The sequence below is a fragment of the Coregonus clupeaformis genome, unplaced genomic scaffold (assembly GCF_020615455.1).
Source record: "Coregonus clupeaformis isolate EN_2021a unplaced genomic scaffold, ASM2061545v1 scaf0989, whole genome shotgun sequence".
NCBI lineage: Eukaryota > Metazoa > Chordata > Actinopteri > Salmoniformes > Salmonidae > Coregonus > Coregonus clupeaformis.
In genome coordinates, this window is record NW_025534443.1 from 158,082 (window position 1) to 178,630 (window position 20,549).

The following is a 20,549-nucleotide window of genomic DNA, read 5'->3' on the forward strand; positions in this document are numbered from 1 at the left end:
ACACACACACACACACACACACACACACACACACACACACAGGCAAACATAACACATACACACAGGCACACATTCATACACAATTGTTATGGTGCTTTTACGACAACTGGGAACTCGTGAAAAAATTAGGTCAAATCATGAAGTCAGTGATCATCAGGTCGGAAAGTCGGAATTCTAGAAGGATGCCCGAGTTTCCAACTTGGAATTCCGAGTTGGATGACCGTTCAAAACGATTTTGCCTGTCGGAGTTAGTTTTTTCACAAGTTCACAGTTGTCTTGAATGCACTGTAGTCGGAGATTTCCGAAATGCGAGTTCCCAGTTGTTTTGAACGTGGCATTATTCTCGTTGACTCCATGCCGGATATCGTCATCGTGTCAGGGACATACAGGAAATGAATAGGAAAAAGGCCCTAATTCGATCCAAGCAGAAATGTACAGCTCTGATAACAACACTAGTGATATTGTTCACTTTGAAATGGCGGACTAATGTTGACTCTCGGAATCCATGGAGGCCCATGAAGAAAAAGCCAATAATCTACACTATGGAAAACAAGCCGATTGTGACATGTTAGTTAACCTTTGAATTGTCTCGTTAACGTTAGCTATCAATGTTAGCTTGCTTGGCTAGCTAGCTACTGTAGCTAGCTATACCTCAGTGGTTGCTGTGTTGTGTGAATCTGAGTGACATCTCAACCAATACAGTGGCCGCTGCAGTTAATCTATTTTGTCTAACCGGCATGGTAGCTAGCTGCTGTATTCAGTTTTTAAAGATTGTTGCAGAAGTGCGGAAGTCCTACATTGGCGATTTTTACAAGAACATAGCTTGCTAGGCTACACTTCGTAGCTAACTAGCCAACAAAATAGCCTATTCCTCATGCAGCATTTCGGCATCCCCTCGCTGTCTTCTTTTACATAGTCGGCTCGTGCTGTTTTAGCTAGCTAGTTAACAAGCTACTAATCAAACGAGGCCTGGATGAGAGGAGCTACAAGTAGTACACTATGCGCTGACTGTTCAAGGACTGTCAATGTATCAATGACAAGTGCTAGACAAGACCCTGACAGGACACTCTTTCAAGAACATCTCTAGCAAACTAGTGTAGTTCGCTATGATCTCAAAACAAAAATACAAAATAGTGCTGTTATGTTGCCTCTGTTGCAAACCCTGACTGTTGCTATGGGTGATGTAGCCTAAGGTGTGCAGTGAGATATAGCTAACTAGCTAATAAAATGGAACGGAAACAAATGAGTCACAGATCTCATTGATCCCTGAAGATTGAATAAGATGCTGGTTGGAGGTGCAGAGTGGTTGAACTATTTTGCCTATCTGCTCTCTCTCCCTTACTCTCTCTCTTCTTCACTACTCGGTCTCTCAACCCCGACACATAGGTGCTGGCGACCAGAGCCTGTTCACTTCCCTCTACACCTCTCTGGCACAGCAGTTACCCAGGGAGCCCATGGAGTGGAGGAGGTGAGCTATTGGGATGTTTGCACTTTGCTATCAGATGTGTGTGTGCACCCATGCGCAACTGTGTGGTTTGTGCAACGTTTGTGTATGTGTGAGTGTACGTGTTTGAGTGTGTGTGGCTGACTGTGTTTTAAGTTCCTTTGTTTTCAATGCCAATGTCTCCTCGTCTGAAGGTCCTACGGACGCGCACCAAAGATGATTCACCTCGAGGCCAACTTTGTTCAGTTCAAAGAGGAGCTGCTTCCCAAGGATGGAAACAGAGCCCTGCTCACCTTCCCCTTCCTACACATATACTGGACAGACTGTTGTGTGAGTAGTCAGACAGTCACTATTTGATGTGGTAGGAACATATTGGACAGACCGGCGTTGTTGTTGGTATCATAACATTCAACACTGTATTATGATTCACAAGAAAAAAACTCCAATAGCCCTAATGGGTGTGTGTGTGTGTGTTCGTCTCATATGGGTGTTAATGCTATTTTATTTCTAAATCTCAACACGTAAAGCGCGCCTCTCATTCGCCATTCGGATGCATAGGCTATAGCCTGCCTACCATTGACTATCAGCGTGTCACCCACCACTTTGCAGTGTGAACTTGAGGCAGTATAATTATTTGAAACCTGAACGTTTTACTTCAAATAATGAGGCATGTCTTACCTTTGCCTGCGTTTCCATCCATAGAAACGTGCAGGCAATTATTTTATAAATAATTCCTCATGTCATTAACCAGCATTTCTCTCATGTTCTATTGGTTTTCATATCAACTTTATTTCGTTGTCCATAAGCCAAAGGCACAATCTTAGTCATATAGCAATCCATCATAGTAGTTGCTATTAGAATCCCCCTCTTTCTAAGTTTCTGACACATATGGAACATTAGGTGCGCTGTTTAGAACTGTTTTCAGCTAATTGCATTTTGGCAAATATTTGAAAATGACGTGTTATTAGCTGCTTCATTACAGGAGTTGCAGGTTCAATAATAGGCTATAGCCTTTTGACTGTAAGACGTAGGCTTGGTATTGTTGCATGTTTCCATTAAGCTCTTCATAAAAAATGTCCAGTCCTTGTATGCATGGACTCGTCAAAATCTGTCCAAAATAAGTCCAATGCGTTTCTATGGGTTTATTTTGGGCCTAAACTTGTTGCCTGCCTTCCCGCCTTGGGATGACTCCCATTGTTAGGCGGAAACATAAGCATCTCGTCAATACATACAGATTTCCGATAGTGTTTTCTGTTTGTCGCGTCATTTTAGTGTTTGGAAAAAATTTAACCGTTTGTTGACCGGTTAATGAGGGTCAGTTAGTCAGCAGCAAAATTGACCGTAATGTGCATCCTTAGCATGGACTCTACAAGGTGTCGAAAGCATTCCACAGGGATGCTGGCCCATGTTGACTCCAATGCTTCCCACAGTTGTGTCAAGTTGGCTGGATGTCCTTTGGGTGGTGGACCATTCTTGATACACACAGGAAATTGTTGAGCGTGAAACCCAGCAGCGTTGCAGTTCTTGACACAAACCTGTGTGCCTGGCACCTATTAGCATACCCCGTTCAAAGGCACTTAAATCATTTGTCTTGCCCATTCACCCTCTGAATGGCACACAATCCATGTCTCAAGGCTTAAAAATCGTTCTTTAAACTGCCTCCTCCCCTATCTACACTGATTGAAGTGGATTTAACAAGTGACATCAATAAGGGATCATAGCTTTCACCTGGTAAGTCTGTCATGGAAAGAGCAGGTGTTTTTAATGTTTTGTATACTCAGTGTGTGTGTGTGTGTGTCTCAGGACACAGAGATGTACAAGGTGTCGGTGAAGGATGACATGCTGCGGTGGCAGAGCACCCTGCGGCTGCACGGCTCGGTGGACTGGCTCATCGTGGTGGTGGAGAGCGAAGCCAAGAAGAAGAACAAAACCAACATCCTGCCGCGCACCTCCATCGTGGACAAGATCCGCAACGACTTCTGCAACAAGCAGAGCGACAGGTCAGCAACATCACCTCTCTTATCTCTTGTTATAACAGAATTTGAGCTATTTTTTTCTACCAAGGGACCCTCCTCCTGGAGATCTACTGGGCATGCAGTCTTTTGATCCAGTCCTGTTGTGTAACACACCGGATTCATCTTATCAAGGACCTGGGCAACTAATTTAGTAGAATCAGATGTGCTAGATGAGGGTTGGAGCAAAAGCCTGCAGGAGTGTCGCTCTACAATTTCACCTCAGAACCTTTTTCTCTCTAACACCACCTCCCCCTTACTCTCTCTTTCTCTCTCCCCTCCCCATGGTTCAGGTGTGTGGTTCTGTCGGACCCTCTGAAGGAGTCGTCTCGCTCCCAGGAGTCGTGGAGCTCCTTCCTGACCAAGCTGCGCACCCTGCTGCTCTTGTCCTTCACCAAGAACCTGGGCCGCTTCGAGGATGACATGCGCACACTCCGCGAGAAACGCACTGAGCCCGGCTGGAGCTTCTGCGACTACTTCATGGTGCAGGTGGGTCACTCCCACCACCTGTCAATCATCCATGCTCTACTACAGGGGATGCAGTTGTAACCTATTTAACCAATGGGTGTGTGTGTTATGCAGGAGGAGTTGGCCTTTGTGTTTGAGATGCTGCAGCAATTTGAGGATGCCCTGGTCCAGTATGACGAGCTGGATGCTCTCTTCACTCAGTATGTCCTCAACTTTGGGGCTGGAGGTACAGCGGCATTGTTTACTACTGTTACCATGGCAGTGTGACCATTTTACTTGCATATGCGCCTAAATATTTTGCTGTGTGACCTGGAATTGTAAATGTAAAAAATTAAGGATTCCAGCTTTATTACCCCAAAAATGTTTCATTGTGCTCCAAAATGTCTTTGTGTGCGCCTACATTTTTCAACTTAGGTGCACACGTGCTCCTTGTAAAAAAGGTCAGCGTAGAGACCTGCCTACCTTTTACTACAGGCCTATTTGTGTGTATGTGTACTGTACTACTGAGGGCAATATCTTATTCTTGTGTCCATGTCTGTTGTATTTTTCTATGTTGTGTCTTTGTATGTCTGCGTCTGTTGTGTCAATGTCTGTTGCGTCTATCTGTTGGGTCTGTTTTTGTTGTGTCTACGTCTGTGTCTTTCAGACGGGGCCAACTGGCTGGGCTCGTTCTGTGCCCCGGTGAAGCGCTGGAACGGGCTGCTCCTGCGAAGGCCCATCGACATGGAGAAGCGCGAGCTGATCCAGTGCGGCGAGGCCAGCCTGCTGGACCTGCGCAGCTACCTGTTCTCCCGCCAGTGCACCCTGCTCATCTTCCTCCAGAGGCCTTGGGAGGTCACCCAGCGAGCCCTGGAGCTGCTGCACAATTGTGTACAGGAGCTGCGCCTGCTCGAGGTATAGTGTGTTTTTGAGTACTGTATTGCAGTCAGACTGGGCCGAACCGCTGACATACGAATCACCTTCGATCCTAAATTACTACTCATTATTTTACATTACATTTACGTCATTTAGCAGACGCTCTTATCCAGAGCGACTTACAAATTGGTGCATTCACCTTATAGCCAGTGGGATAACCACTTTACAATATGTTTTATTTTTATTATTATTATTTTATTTTTTGGGGGGTGGGGTAAGGCAGGGTAGAAGGATTACTTTATCCTATCCCAGGTATTCCTTAAAGAGGTGGGGTTTCAAGTGTCTCCGGAAGGTGGTGAGTGACTCCGCTGTCCTGGCGTCGTGAGGGAGCTTGTTCCACCATTGGGGTGCCAGAGCAGCGAACAGTTTTGACTGGGCTGAGCGGAAACTGTGCTTCCGCAGAGGTAGTGGGGCCAGCAGGCCAGAGGTGGATGAACGCAATGCCCTCGTCTGGGTGTAGGGACTGATCAGAGCCTGAAGGTACGGAGGTGCCGTTCCCCTCACAGCTCCGTAGGCAAGCACCATGGTCTTGTAGCAGATGCAAGCTTCAACTGGAAGCCAGTGGAGTGTGCAGAGGAGCGGGGTGACGTGAGAGAACTTGGGAAGGTTGAACACCAGACGGGCTGCGGCATTCTGGATGAGTTGTAGGGGTTTAATGGCACAGGCAGGGAGCCCAGCCAACAGCGAGTTGCAGTAATCCAGACGGGAGATGACAAGTGCCTGGATTAGGACCTGTGCCGCTTCCTGTGTAAGGCAGGGTCGTACTCTCCGAATGTTGTAGAGCATGAACCTACAGGATTGGGTCACTGCCTTGATGTTAGCGGAGAACGACAGGGTGTTGTCCAGGGTCACGCCAAGGCTCTTCGCACTCTGGGAGGAGGACACAACGGAGTTGTCAACCGTGATGGCTAGATCATAGAACGGGCAGTCCTTCCCCGGGAGGAAGAGCAGCTCCGTCTTGCCGAGGTTCAGCTTGAGGTGGTGATCTGTCATCCACACTGATATGTCTGCCAGACATGCAGAGATGCGATTCGCCACCTGGTTATCAGAAGGGGGAAAGGAGAGGATTAGTTGTGTGTCGTCTGCGTAGCAATGATAGGAGAGGCCATGTGAGGATATGACAGAGCCAAGTGACTTGGTGTATAGAGAGAATAGGAGAGGGCCTAGAACTGAGCCCTGGGGGACACCAGTGGTGAGAGCACGTGGTGCAGAGACAGATTCTCGCCACGCCACTTGGTAGGAGCGACCGGTCAGGTAGGGACGCAATCCAAGAGTGAGCCGCGCCGGAGATGCCCAGCTCGGAGAGGGTGGAGAGGAGGATCTGATGGTTCACAGTATCAAAGGCAGCAGACAGGTCTAGAAGGACAAAAGCAGAGGAGAGAGAGTTAGCTTTAGCAGTGCGCGGAGAGCCTCCGTGACACAGAGAAGAGCAGTCTCAGTTGAATGACCAGTCTTGAAACCTGACTGGTTTGGATCAAGAAGGTCATTCTGAGAGAGATAGCAAGAGAGTTGGCTAAAGACGGCACGCTCAATAGTTTTGGAGAGAAAAGAAAGAAGGGATACTGGTCTGTAGTTGTTGACATCGGAGGGATCGAGTGTAGGTTTTTTGAGAAGGGGTGCAACTCTCGCTCTCTTGAAGACGGAAGGGACATAGCCAGCGGTCAAGGATGAGTTGATGAGCGAGGTGAGGTAAGGGAGAAGGTCACCGGAGATGGTCTGGAGAAGAGAGGAGGGGATAGGGTCAAGCGGGCAGGTTGTTGGGCGGCCGGCCGTCACAAGTCGCAAGATTTTATCTGGAGAAAGAAGTCAAAGCATAGGGTAGGGCAGTGTGAGCAGGACCAGCAGTGTCATTTGACTTAACAAACGAGGATCGGATGTCGTCAACCTTCTTTTCAAAATGGTTGACGAAGTCATCCACAGAGAGGGAGAAGGAGGGGGAGGAGGATTCAGCTGGGAGGAGAAGGTTGCAAAGAGCTTCCTATGGTTAGAGGCAGATGCTTGGAATTTAGAGTGGTAGAAAGTGGCTTTAGCAGCAGAAACAGATGAAGAAAATGTAGAGAGGAGGGAGTGAAAAGATGCAAGGTCTAGTTTTCCTCCATTTCCGCTCGGCTGCCCGGAGCCCTGTTCTGTGAGCTCGCAATGAGTCATCAAGCCACGGAGCAGGAGGGGAGGACCGAGCCGGCCGGGAGGATAGGGGACATAGAGAGTCAAAGGATGCAGAAAGGGAGGAGAGGAGGGTTGAGGAGGCAGAATCAGGAGATTGGAGGGAGAAGGATTGAGCAGAGGGAAGAGATGATAGGATGGAAGAGGAGAGAGTAGCGGTAGAGAGACAGTGAAGGTTGCGACGGCGCATTACCATCTGAGTAGGGGCAGAGTGAGTAGTGTTGGAGGAGAGCGAGAGAGAAAAGGATACAAAGTAGTGGTCGGAGACATGGAGGGGAGTTGCATGTGATGAAGATGAACTATTCTGCAGTGCACCTCATCTTGCTCAAACTGATCCCCTCAAACACTTTGAATCTGGCCACACACACTCCAGTGTTTCTGCTACCATTGTATAACTCTGTTGGCTCCCGCCAAAAGAGTTTGGCTTCCTCTATTGGTTGGAAACGTCAAATTTGGTGGGATATATTGGCTTTGGTTTGTGCATGAGCTGTGTGTGTCTGTGTGTGTGGCGGGGGTGGATAAGGTGCTTCTGGTGTCCATGGTGTGACAGTTGATTTGTGGATTCAAAAAAGTATATAAAATGTAAATCTAGAGATCCTCATTCTGTGTGTAGGTGTCTGTGGTCCAGGGGGCGTTGGACTGCTGGGTGTTTCTCAGCTGTCTGGAAGTGCTGCACAGGATCGAGGGCTGCTGCGACCGTGCCCAGCTGGAGGCCAACTGCTCCCACACTGTCGGCCTGTGGACCTACGCCACCGAGAAGGTACCCTACCTACCTACATACAGTGCATTCGGAAAGTATTCAGACCCCTTGACTTTTTCCACATTTTGTTACGTTACAGCCTTATTCTAAAATTGATTAAATTGTCAATCTACACACAATACCCCATAATGACAAAGCAAAAACAGGTTTTTAAACATTTTAGCAAATGTATAATTTTTTTTTGTGGAAATATCACATTTACATAAGTATTCAGACCCTTTACTCAGTACTTTGTTGAATACCTTTGGCAGAGATAACAGCATCGAGTCTTCTTGGGTATGACGCTTTACAAGCTTGGCACACCTGTATTTGTTTCTCGCATTCTTCTCTGCAGATCCTCTCAAGCTCTCTCAGGTAGGATGGGGAGCTTCGCTGCACAGCTATTTTCAGGTCTCTCCAGAGATGTTCGATCGGGTTTAAGTCCGGGCTCTGGCTGTACCACTCAAGGACATTCAGAGACTTGTCCCGAAGCCACTCCTGGCTGTGTGCTTAGGGTCGTTGTCTTGTTGGAAGGTGAACCTTCGCCCCAGTCTGAGGTCCTGAGTTTTCATCGAGTATCTCTCTGTACTTTGCTCCATTCATCTTTCCCTCGATCCTGACTAGTCTCCCAGTCCCTGCTGCTGAAAAACATCCCCACAGCATGATGCTGCCACCCCCATGCTTCATCGTAGGGATGGTGCCAGGTTTCCTCCAGACATGACGCATGGCATTCAGGCCAAAGAGTTCAATCTTGGTTTCATCAGTCCAAAGAATCTGGTTTCTCATGATCTGAGAGTCTTTAGGTGCCTTTTGCCAAACTCCAAGCGGGCTTTCATGTGCCTTTTTACTGAGGAGTGGCTTCCGTCTGGCCATTCTACCATAAAGGCCTGATTGGTGGAGTGCTGCAGAGATAGTTGTCCTTCTGGAAGGTTCTCCCATCTCCACAGAAGAACTCAGGAGCTCTGTCAGAGTGACCATTGGGTTCTTGGTCACCTCCCTGACCAAGGCCCTTCTCCTCCGATTGCTCAGTTTGGCCGGGCGGCCAGCTCTAGGAAGAGTCTTGGTGGTTCCAAACTTCTTCCATTTAAGAATGATGGCGGTCACTGTGTTCTTGGGGACCTTCAATGCTGCAAAACATTTTTGGTACCCTTTCCCAGATCTGTGCCTCGACACAATCCTGTCTCGGAGCTCTACGGACAATTCCTTCGACCTCATGGCTGGGTTTTTGATCTGACATGCACTGTCAACTGTGGGACCTTATATAGATAGGTGTGTGCCTTTCCAAATTATGTCCAATCAATTGAATTTACCACAGGTGGACTCCAATCAAGTTGTAGAAACATTTCCTAGGTTGATCAATGGAAACAGGATGCACCTGAGCTCAATTTCGAGTTTCATAGCAAAGGGTCTGAATGCTTATGTAAATTAGGGATAAAAAATAAAAAATAATAATATATATATATATATATATATATATATATATATATATATATATATATATATATATATATATATATATATATATATATATATATATATGAATTTGCTAAAATTTCTAAAAACCTGTTTTAGCTTTGTCATTATGGGGTATTGTATGTAGATTGATGAGGGGGAAAAAATATTTAATCAATTTTAGAATAAGGCTGTAACGTAACAAAATGTGGAAAAAGTCAAGGTCTGAATACTTTCCGAATGCACTGTACCTACTGCACATCTGCCTAACACACATCACTGCTGGTGCACTGTGTTAGCCCCTGCCCTGGGGACCTACTACTATCTGAAGTCACAAGTGGCCTGTTTTATCAAAAAGCATGCTCAATAAATAATAATAATATGACATTTAGCAGACGCTTTTATCCAAAGCGACTTACAGTCATGTGCGCATACATTTTACGTATGGGTGGTCCCGGGGATCGAACCCACTACCCTGGCGTTACAAGCGCCATGCTCTACCAATTGAGCTACAGAGCACCACATTGGAGAATCATTGTTGAAAGTGCTTCTTGTCCAAGACTAGGCTTAATCTGTGTCCGCGAAACTGGCTCAAGGAGTTTTACCTGGTCAAGAAACTCTGATAACACACTTTCTGGTGATCATCATATAAGACTCCAGTTCCAGTTTGTCACTGTGGCCCTATTTATGTTGTGATGCATGTGTTGTTGTTGTTCCCAGCTCAAGTCTCTGGGCTACCTGTGTGGCCTGGTGGCAAGAAAGGCCCCACCTCAGAGGACCTAAACCGCACTGTGGACCTTCTGGCTGGCCTGGGGAAGAGAGACCAGAGACCGGTATTACACACACACACACACACACACACACACACACACACACTAACACTAATGCACTAGGCAGGCGTGCTGGAGACATGGATCGAACCAGTTCGCTCCCGATAGGCCCTTAGTTATAAAGTAGTAGGACCGGAGCATTGCATTAGACTGGATAATGTTGGATGGTGTTATTTGATAATCGCGTAGCCCTCTGTCGTGCAGATGACTCTCTGTTTGAGGCTGTACTTTTACTGTCAACACAAACACATCATTGTGAGGTCTGGGAAGTTTGCTCTAAGGAAAAAGCTGAAATGGTCTTTACAGAAAGTCTAAGTGTCTCTCCTGTGTTCTCTCTTACAGTCAACAGCCTGCAGAGCCCTTACAAAAAACTCAATGAGGCCTTATCGTCTGTGGAGGCATTTGAAAAACACTATCTGGTAAGTGCCATGTCGATTTAGTGGATAATGGTGTAGCCAGTTACACTAGTCCTTGATAAGAGCCTTGATTATGCTTTGTAATTTTGTGTGTGTGCGTGTGACACTCCCTAGACAGAGTGCCTCTGTTTATAGTCTTGGTATCTAGTTCATTGGGCCCCATTGCCCTCCAGGCCCACTCTCTGTAGGCACTGGGGCAGAAAGCCATCACAGAGCTAAAACATTCTTATTTAGTGAATGCTGTCTTTGTCCTCGGACGATCCTCTCCCCATCCCTCTCTCTCTCTCTCTCTCTCTCCCTCCTGCTCTCTTACCCTTTCTCCCTCCCTCTCTCTTTTCAGGAGCTGTCTCATGCTGCTATGGAGATGTACAGAGCCATAGGCAGGAAGCGTTCAGCCCGGCTCGTTGGGAAGAGTCTCGCTGAGTTTTACATGTAAGCCTTTCATTCTCTCTTTCTATCCTTTTTGTTCTCTCTGCCCTCTGCCTCTCACTCTCCATATCTGGATGGTGTATCCAGTGAGGGAATCATTTAGATTAGATTAGTACAAATGTATTGTAAGTGTTATAAAGATGAAGGTTGCTGGAAAAATGACTAGCCCCAGTCAGCTAAATTTGCGAATGACTAATGAATGAAAGAGTTTAGGGTTGCTCTAATTGATTGGTGCTAAATGAACAAAAACTGTGTTGACTGTGTGTGGTTTGTGTGCGTAGGAAGAAAGGTGACCGGAGAGAGCAGAGGGCTTCTGGAGGACTCTCTGAGGTCATACGTGGCAGAGGGGTGGAGCCTGCAGGTGACTCATACCAGGAAGCAGATGGCTGAGTGTCAGAAGCTCCTGCAGCAGACTGAGGAGTATCCTCCACAAATGCTGCGTTCAAAACCATTTGGGAACTCGGATATCTCCGACTTCCGACAAAAGCGAGCTCGGACTGGGAAAAATCGTTTTGAATGGGCATCCAACTCGGAATTCCAACTCGGGAACTCGGGCCGAGTTGAGCTCCGACTTTCTGACCTGAAAATCACTGACCTCCGACTTTCTGACGGAAGATCACTGACCTCATGATTTGACCTCGTATTTTCAGAGTTCCCAGTTGTCTTGAACGCACAAAGAGTCTACACACTGACCACCTCACAACGGGGTCATATTCATTATAGCACACCGTAGCTAAATGTTTTGCAACGGGAAACAAAAAAAGTATCCCTCCCTGTTTCAGTCTGCTTTCTTCCATTTGGTGCCTAGTGTATTCGACGAAGTGTCAATCAGTCTCAATGGGCGCGTTCGACATTGCAACTGATTTTAAAGGCGAGTCGAGACTGACTACAAATCACCTTGCATCATAAATAATACTCAATGTTATTTGTAGGTCAGTCAGCCACAATTTACCCATGATACATCACGGTTTTGATGCTCTCGAACATGGCCAATGTCTTCATTGGTGTACATTCTATATGAGCCAGGGTCATGTTCAATAGGGCCAACCGTAACAATGTTTTTCAATGGAAAACCAAAACTTGGGACTCCTATTGGACATATGGTAACTCCCTGGTTCATACCGTTTCGAAATGTTCTTTTTTTTCTCCCGCATTTTGTGTCTACTGAACACAACCCAGCCTTCTGTGCTATCATTTGTTTGAGAGGTCGTCCATTAAATTAGTGGGTGGACTAAATATTTCCATCATGGGTAGCTAAGTGAATAATGACCTCAAAGGAAGGTAGGCTACTGTTTCACCCCCATCCGATCTGCATGCTAGGTAGGGAATCCTTTCTGAAGGATCTCTCTTCTTCACTCTCCCATTGCATTGGAATAGCCAGGTGTCTGTAGCTTGACTATTTTCTAGTTCAGGTTTCCTTGACTCACTGTGCCAGCTACCTGCAGACCAGTGCCCTGCTGGCAGGCGACGCCAACCTGACAGAGGAGGAGAGGAAGCACTTCTGCCAGGAGATCCTTACCTTCGCCAGCCAGCCCCCAGCACCCTCAGGTGAGGACGCAAACACACCACGTACACTCGAGACATGGCTGGAACAGTTGTTCGTTCTCATTGATGCAGGTAGAAAAGTTGAAAGCTTCTTATTGCACAATTTAAAAAATCCAAGGATCCTTGTCTGGTTGTCTCAACTTCTGAGAGACTTGCCAACTAAACTGGTCAAACATGTAAATAGTGGCTAGTTTTTCTCCCAAGACTGACCAACATTAGCCTGGTCCCCAGATCTGTTTGTGCTTTTGCCTACTCCATTGTCATTGTCAAGCCTGACAATTCCATAAGGAGTTGGCAAGAGAACAGAAAGACTGGCACCCAGGCTAGTCCAACATAACTCTGACTTCACAATGTTGCCATGTAATGCCAGGCCCTCTGTCTCCTCCCTCTCTCATCCCCCTTCTTCCTCCTCTCGTCTCCCCAGACCAAACTGTGGCTCTGAGCATGGTGGCATTCGCTCAGCTGCGCCAGATGCAGTTCAGCCCGCCTGGCGCCGTGGTGCACGTGGGTGCTGCCCTGCAGCTGGAGCTGTGCTTACGCTGCCAGATGCCTGTGGCCGTGCAGGTGGAGCAGCTGGCTGCCACTCTCCACTTCAGCCTGGAGCAGGGCGGGGCGAGAGGCCGGGCGGGCAGTGCCCAGAGGAGGACGGGCCAGGGACCACAAGGCCAGGGGGACGGGGTGATCCTGTTCCCCCAGGGAAGCCTGCTTGCTGGGGCTGGTATGGGCGCCACGCTCCCCCCCGCCCTGGAGCTTTGTGAAATGCAGGACCGCAGCCCGTCGGACAGCTCGCTCAACTCCACGGGGGTGGTGTGTAAGAATATGCATCTGCTGCTGCGGCGCCACGACAGCTCAGCCTCCCTGGACACGCCCACCGCCGGGGCCCTCCCGGCAGCGGTCGCCGTGGACGACGGGGCCCAAATGCTGAGGGCGCGCGACATAACGCTGCAGCCCGGCGACAACAGCATTCTCTTCACGGCCCCGGTACGACTGCCGCCGTTTTTTCTGCCTCTCCTACAACCTCATCAACAGTCATGTTTCGAGTTCAAGTCCACCCCATGGCTCATTTTCAATTTGTCTAAAGAAATCTGTTCTCTCCTTGCCTCCTCTCCAGTAAAACAGAATGGGGAATGCTGTCGATTGGATGTCAAGTGTCACTTTATCACTCCTTTTCTCTTCCCTCTCTCTCTAGACCGGAGAGCCGGGCTCGTACACATTGCGTCAGCTGTGCGGGAGCGTGGGGAGAGTCCAGTTTGTCCAGTCTCACATCTACCCTGTGGTGCAGTACGAGGTCTACTCCCAGGAGCCTCAGCTCACCATCGAGCCCCTCTCAGGTCCGTCTGTCTGGCCCTCTGTCCCCCTCTTTAGCCACAGACAATGGATGCTAATCGCTGCTTATTGACGTATGGTTGGACCGGGTGATCCTTGTTTTTTGTGTGTATAACTGTGTGTATCTGTGTTTGCCCCCCAGACAACCTGTTGGCAGGCATTCCCCAGAAGGTGAAGTTCACCATAGCAACGGGCCACTACAGTGTGAAGAAGGGTGACGCGCTGCAGCTTAGCAACACAGACTCCATGCCCATCCTCCACTCAAGCTGCTGCTCTGCTACCATCCTGTCCAGCACGGGAGGTCAGCCTTCCTTCCATCCACTCTGGGTCAGAGGTCAAGAGTCAGAGAGGTTAAAGGGATTGTTCAACCAAATGACAAATTAACAAATTTGTGTAGCTCAATGACTTGGTTACCTTTTTTTGGAAAGAAAACAAATACTATTTGAACCCAGGCAGGTCTGATGGTTACCGTAGAGATCAGTGACCTCCGGGGTCCATAAGGGGAGACACCTTTAGCTTTCCATGCTTACTGCCTTTCCCTAAATCTGGTGTTAACTCTTTTCCTTTATATTTTCTCTCCTCAGAGCACGTGGGGGAGAGTGGTCTTTCCATCCAATCATCGGAGAAGGTGACCAGCATCTCCCTGCCCCCCACCCCTCCCTACCACACCCTGGAGTTCCAGCTGGAGGTGCTGTGCCACATCCCCTCCACGCCCTTCAAGCCCGACAGCGAGCGTCTCACCAACGGCGAGGTCCGCCACCGGCCCAAGAGCCACAGCCATTCAGACAGTGCCATGATCAACATCGACCAGAAGGTTAGAAGACCGCTTGTCCTATAGAGTTAGCCCCAGGACCACCTTTTATATAATTTATTAGGGTCATGTTCATTAGGCACCCAACGGAAGACAACAGACTGAAACGGAGGGACTACCTGGATTTGTCCAATGAATATTCCGCCTCAATGTTTGAAAGCATTTTGTTACGGTGTGCCCTAATGAACATGACCATGCCTATCAGATGTTTACAGCCGTGTGTGTGTTCTTTCTCTCTTCGTAGGTTTCCATCGACTGTCCTTGGTCCATCTACTCCACGCACATATCCCTAACCTTCTATGTCCCCTTCAAAGCCAAGCACTCAATACTCTCTGCTGGGAAAAGGTAGGGGGACACACTCCATCTGCTTTTACTGTATGGGGGACATTTTTGTCACGCACAGTCACAGATGTGTGCAAAAAATACTTGAAATATACAGCTTGATTTAATTTGAAATTTTTCTTAAAAAATGTGTGTTATAAGGAGGCAATTATTTACTGAGTGATGCACGCAATGCAAATTCCAATTGTAGTATTTGGAACCTGCATTGGGTAATATGCCTTCTCCTCTATAGGATTTTAAATGCAAATAAAACGTTGCCCTCAGTGTCTATTCAGTGAAGTGTCTGCTCAGTCAAGGAATCTATGGCGATGTTGAGAATCGAAATATTGATCTGACTCCTGACTGGTCACACAGGAAGTACATACAGGTGTGTCTCCAGAACGTGTCCGACACAAACTTCCATCTGGCGGACCCGGTCCTCACAGAGCGCCAGCCCACAACCTCCGTGGAGCTACTTTCACTCAATGCTAAAACACAACAGGTGAGTAGCTGACCGTACACACACACACACACACACACACACTCCATCTCTCTCTCTCTCTCACACTCACACACACTCATCTGTTCTGATCCTCTTTGCCTCAGCCGGTGTGCAGTCAGCAGTCGGTGTTCTGCCTGTGGGAGATGCGGTGGGCCAAACACCTGCCGCTGTGCCTGCAGTGTGTGTTCTCCGCCAGCTTCGCGCCCGTCTCCGCCTCGGACACACGCACAGCCTTCAAACCCTATCGCTACGAGTTCCAGCTGGACCGGGTCTCTGTGAGTATACTCAAGACCCACCTCTGGGTCCCATCATTAGGGACCACGTGGAAGAAAACACATTCAAACAGGATGGGATTTGGTCCAATAAAAAATGCATATTTTTGTTTTCCGTTGCAAAACGAATTAACACAACCCTGTTCTCATCACAAACAAACGCCGTTCTGGGCTCGAACTACGCTCGATGTTGCTAACTGTGGACTCTGCCAACCCTCCTCCCCAGACCCTTTACAGCTTGAAGGCCGAGATCTTGCCGCCGTCCGGCGACCAGCACTGTCGCACCGGCGCCCTCTGTGGCCTCGAGGTGTCCATCACACGGCAGGCGGAGCCCAGCGAGACTGAAGGGGAGGAGGAGGAGTCTACAGAAATAGAGGGCCTGAGGACCACCAAGCTCATGTATGAAGGTAGGACACGGGAAGGTGTGTGTGTGTGTGTGTGTGTGTGTGTGTGTGCCCATGTCCGTTATTTACCTGTCTACTCTGGTGTGTGTTGTCTGCAGTGGTGGACAACAGCAGTAACTGGGCGGTGTGTGGCAAGAGCTCGGGGGTGGTGTCCATGCCCGTGGCTTCCAGCGCCACACACAGGGTTCAGATGGAGGTCATGCCCCTGTTCGCCGGGCACCTGCCCTTCCCCAACATCAAAGTGTTCAAGTACCTGCCCCACAGTGCCGTCCCAGCCATTCAGCCCGACACAGGTATGTAACCCGCAGCTCCAGAACGGTACTTAAGCTAAGTCAGTAGGCATGTCTCCCATTACTTAACAAGTTTAGATTATTTGCTCATAGGCATTATTACAGCACGTGTTGTACTCTCACTCACACACACTCAGTCACATGCATTCACACTCATCTCCCTCTCTCTCTCTGGCCGCTCACAGACAGCTGCTTAGAGAACGACAACATATCCCTGCTGGACAAAGGCCTGGACGACCAGGGCGACACAGCCAGCATCCGTAGCCGGGGCAGTGTCCACTCGGTGGGCAGCGGGGGAGCAGCAGAGGGGTCTGCCCATGCCCCGCCTGGAACCCTTCAGTCCGGGACAGGTGTTCAATTGGAGCCAGGGGGCGGCAGGTGCTGGTGCTTCCCTGTTACTGACGACCATGTGATGGAGGTTAACATCACATGACCCCTGTGGGCCACTGCAGCTCCCCCTGCCGTGCTCCCACCACGCCTGGACCTCTGTGGTTTGGTTCCTGGCTGTGGTTCTGGAACCGGGAGATGGCCTGGCGGCAGGGAACTGACACTGGCTCTCCTCTCAGGACTCATTGCTGGCCGGCCACTGGCCCTCCTCCCTGCTCCTGTTCTGGCCTGAGAGATCCATCTGCTGTATTTTTATCTTCTTGTCAATCTTTTTCAGCATTCATTGAATTCTCATATGAAAATACCCCTCCCCCACTGTCAGAGAAGAGGGTTTGGTGTACCTGTAAAACTAGCTCTCTTATTGGTTCCTGCTCCGTGGACACAGTAAACCACTTAGAACTGTTCCCAGAACTGTTCTGCTTAGAACCCCCACACACCTGTGATCTGCTTGCTGTTTCCACTGATCATCAACACAAAACCTGCTGTATGAGGCACACATGCACACACTAACGTGTGTTTGGACAGGGTTGCAACGGTGTGTGGTTGTGTTTGTATTGGTTCGTGTGTGTCACTGTCTGTGCATGACATGGCAAGTTGTGATGGATGAAGGGAAAGAGCGGGGCCAGTTAATCCTGTGTGTGTGTGTTAGCAATATCTACCCCACTTTTCCACCTCACTCACTTCCAGCCCCCTTGCCCCCAAACCCTGCTGAATCCTCTTTCCTTTGCTATAGCCATAGCGCCACCCTCTGGCCACTGTACAAACTGTTCAATAAGTACATATTATTCCAGAGGAATCACTGTACTGACTGACTGTGCAAAGGCTGCACCAAAAACAAATTGTCTCGAAGGAATATGTTAGAGAAAAATATACTTTTTGTTTTCCAGCAGGTGTGAGGCGCACTTAATCCGAGTACTAATGAACACATGCTTTTGGCTCTGGAAGAGGACCTATTTTTGCCTTATTCTTTTGTTTATGTTTTAAGGTTCACCAAAATTGACTTATTCAAGTATTGGCGAAATCTGAGAACAATGGGATGAAATTGTACTTGGTTGTTTTCAGATACTTTTTGGCTGAAAGTGACCGTCTGTTCAAAGTGTTACAATCATTTGTTCTGTCTGACTTCGTGGTTTACTTGAATGCTGAGCAGGTAAATTCTATGTTTAGTAAATGTGGTGTCCAACCTTTTTTATTGTCTCAGACATTCGCTGTTGCTACGGTAACTGTGTCAGGAACAGCACTTTATCATGGCACAATTCTTTAATAAAAACAACAACAATTTAGAAGGAGGGGAAATTCGCTTGTGTAAATGCGATGTTTGTTCATTGACCTCTATTTTTGTACTGTTGCCAGGCAAGTTCAGGTTGTTGCTCTGTGTCTGTCGGTTGGTTGGTTGGTCGGTCGGGTGGTCGGTCGGTAGGTATCTACTGGAGGCCTATGAGGGCTTTGGGCCTGAGGCCTAAGCACACCCACCCAGCTATACTCATGTCCTGTATTCCTCCACCTCTGGGCTTGTACCAAGCAGAATCTCACAAACAGAATGTAGTGCTCACCGCCAGGACCAAAGGCAGAAGGCTAGTTCCGTCAGTCTGGCCATCTTAATGAAAGCGTAACCATCAGACTCCACGTACAAAACGTACATGCCCGAACCTACAGCAACATGGGCCTGTCTTTGCAACATCCACGTGTCCTCTGCGTGTGCGAGGGTGTCTAACTGGTTGGAAAAACGATGAAATAAGAAACTATGATATATGAAGACTAGTGATATCAGTGCTCGTCTATGTACACATCTTAGCTGTATTTATTTTTGTCTTATTATTATTTTTATATATTATTTAACGGCAAATAGCTGGAAGGGACGGATGCATCAATCACTCTCACAAATAAATAATGACTTTGGGAATTGTCTGGTGATTATTTTTCTTTGAACAGTCATGGGTCACTGAAATCAAATTTTTCAATGTGGATGTAAATTATTCCATTGGAGTTCAGCACCACTGATTGTATTCAGATTAATTATTTAAACTAATCATATGTATGTATTATACATTTGAAAATAAATATACCTATGTTTTAATGTGTCTGTTCTCTGTTTTGGTGGTCAGTGAAGTATTTGTGCGAAGAGAAACTCAAAGGTTTTTGGGCTGTCTCAAATGAAACACCTACACGACCTGATTTGACTACTATAAGCCTGTACGGTATCAATTGACTGATCCTCGATGTGTTTCCTTACTGCTACAAAATCACATGCAATTTTATCAAACTCATAACTTTTATATATGAAGGGTGAGAAGTCCAGAGTCTGAGGAACAGAGACAGCAGGAGGGGGTGTGTGCATAGAGCAGGTCAGAGGGGGCAAGCCCTGGAGAAACTTGTAGGTGAGCATGAGGCTCTTAGGTGGTGGGAATCTGACAGGGATCCAATGTAAGGTTGGAACATAAGCATGTCTTACACTTTCAGTATCCTTATACATAGAAAAAATCCTCAGATACAGGGCCATTGTGGCAAGTTATGTAAAGCAGTTCCATCAAAAAAGTATTGGTGTAGGCCTAATTTACACCGCAATACACCAATACTTCTTTACTGAAATGCTTTACATAACTTGCCACAGTAGCCCTGTAAAACAATGGGCTATATTAGCCATTGTGTGCTGTGCCCTATGCAAGTTGCAACATTGTACAAGATCACTTTTTTATATATATATAATTTACTATATGCTACAGCATCACATATCTCTCTGCTTTTACATTTACATTTTCGTCATTTAGCAGACGCTCTTATCCAGAGCGACTTACAAATTGGTGCATTCACCTTATGATAGCCAGTGGGACAACCACTTTACAATATATATAAAAAAAAAAGGTATTCCTTAAAGAGGTGGGGTTTCAAGTGTCTCCGGAAGGTGGTGAGTGACTCCGCTGTCCTGGCGTCGTGAGGGAGCTTGTTCTACCATTGGGGTGCCAGAGCAGCGAACCGTTTTGACTGGGCTGAGCGGGAACTGTGCTTCCGCAGAGGTAGGGGGGCCAGCAGGCCAGAGGTGGATGAATGCAATGCCCTCGTTTGGGTGTAGGGACTGATCAGAGCCTGAAGGTACGGAGGTGCCGTTTCCCTCACAGCTCCGTAGACAAGCACCATGGTCTTGTAGCAGATGCGGGCTTCAACTGGAAGCCAGTGGAGTGTGCGGAGGAGCGGGGTGACGTGAGAGAACTTGGGAAGGTTGAACACCAGACGGGCTGCAGCGTTCTGGATGAGTTGTAGGGGTTTAATTTTACATTTAAGTCATTTAGCAGACGCTCTTATCCAGAGCGACTTACAGTTAGTGAGTTTTTTTTCATACTGGCCCCCCGTGGGAAACGAACCCACAACCCTGGCGTTGCAAACGCCATGCTCTACCAACTGAGCTACATCCCTCCCGGCCATTCCCTCCCCTACCCTGGGCCAATTGTGCGCCGCCCCGTGGGTCTCCCGGTCGCGGCCGGCTACGACAGAGCCTGGATTCGAATCAGGATCTCTAGTGGCACAGCTAGCACTGCGATGCAGAGCCTTAGACCACTGCGCCACTCGGGAGGCCCAGGCAGGGAGCCCAGCCAACAGCGAGTTGCAGTAATCCAGACGGGAGATGACAAGTGCCAGGATTAGGACCTGTGCCGCTTCCTGTGTAAGGTAGGTTCGTACTCTGTGAATGTTGTAGAGCATGAACCTACAGGATCGGGTCACTGCTTTGATGTTAGCGGAGAACGACAGGGTGTTGTCCAGGGTCACGCCAAGGTTCTTTGCACTCTGGGAGGAGGACACAACAGAGTTGTCAACCGTGATGGCGAGA

At 48.0% G+C, this 20,549-nt stretch overlaps 1 protein-coding gene across 1 annotated transcript; it reads left to right on the forward strand.

Annotated features, from left to right (window-relative positions):
- Positions 1 to 515: 515 nt before the first annotated feature.
- LOC123486066 (trafficking protein particle complex subunit 10-like) lies at positions 516 to 16,772 on the forward strand. The gene is given in 27 exon segments (XM_045217277.1): positions 516 to 567; positions 1,387 to 1,468; positions 1,639 to 1,774; positions 3,248 to 3,444; positions 3,750 to 3,945; positions 4,039 to 4,150; positions 4,571 to 4,818; positions 7,616 to 7,762; positions 9,914 to 9,944; positions 9,947 to 10,006; positions 10,009 to 10,026; positions 10,366 to 10,442; positions 10,780 to 10,871; positions 11,154 to 11,288; positions 12,304 to 12,416; positions 12,838 to 13,394; positions 13,603 to 13,744; positions 13,882 to 14,040; positions 14,324 to 14,553; positions 14,795 to 14,895; positions 15,247 to 15,373; positions 15,478 to 15,648; positions 15,872 to 16,052; positions 16,148 to 16,342; positions 16,525 to 16,622; positions 16,624 to 16,713; positions 16,716 to 16,772. Coding segments are annotated over 27 exon segments (3,804 nt in total).
- Positions 16,773 to 20,549: the final 3,777 nt, after the last annotated feature.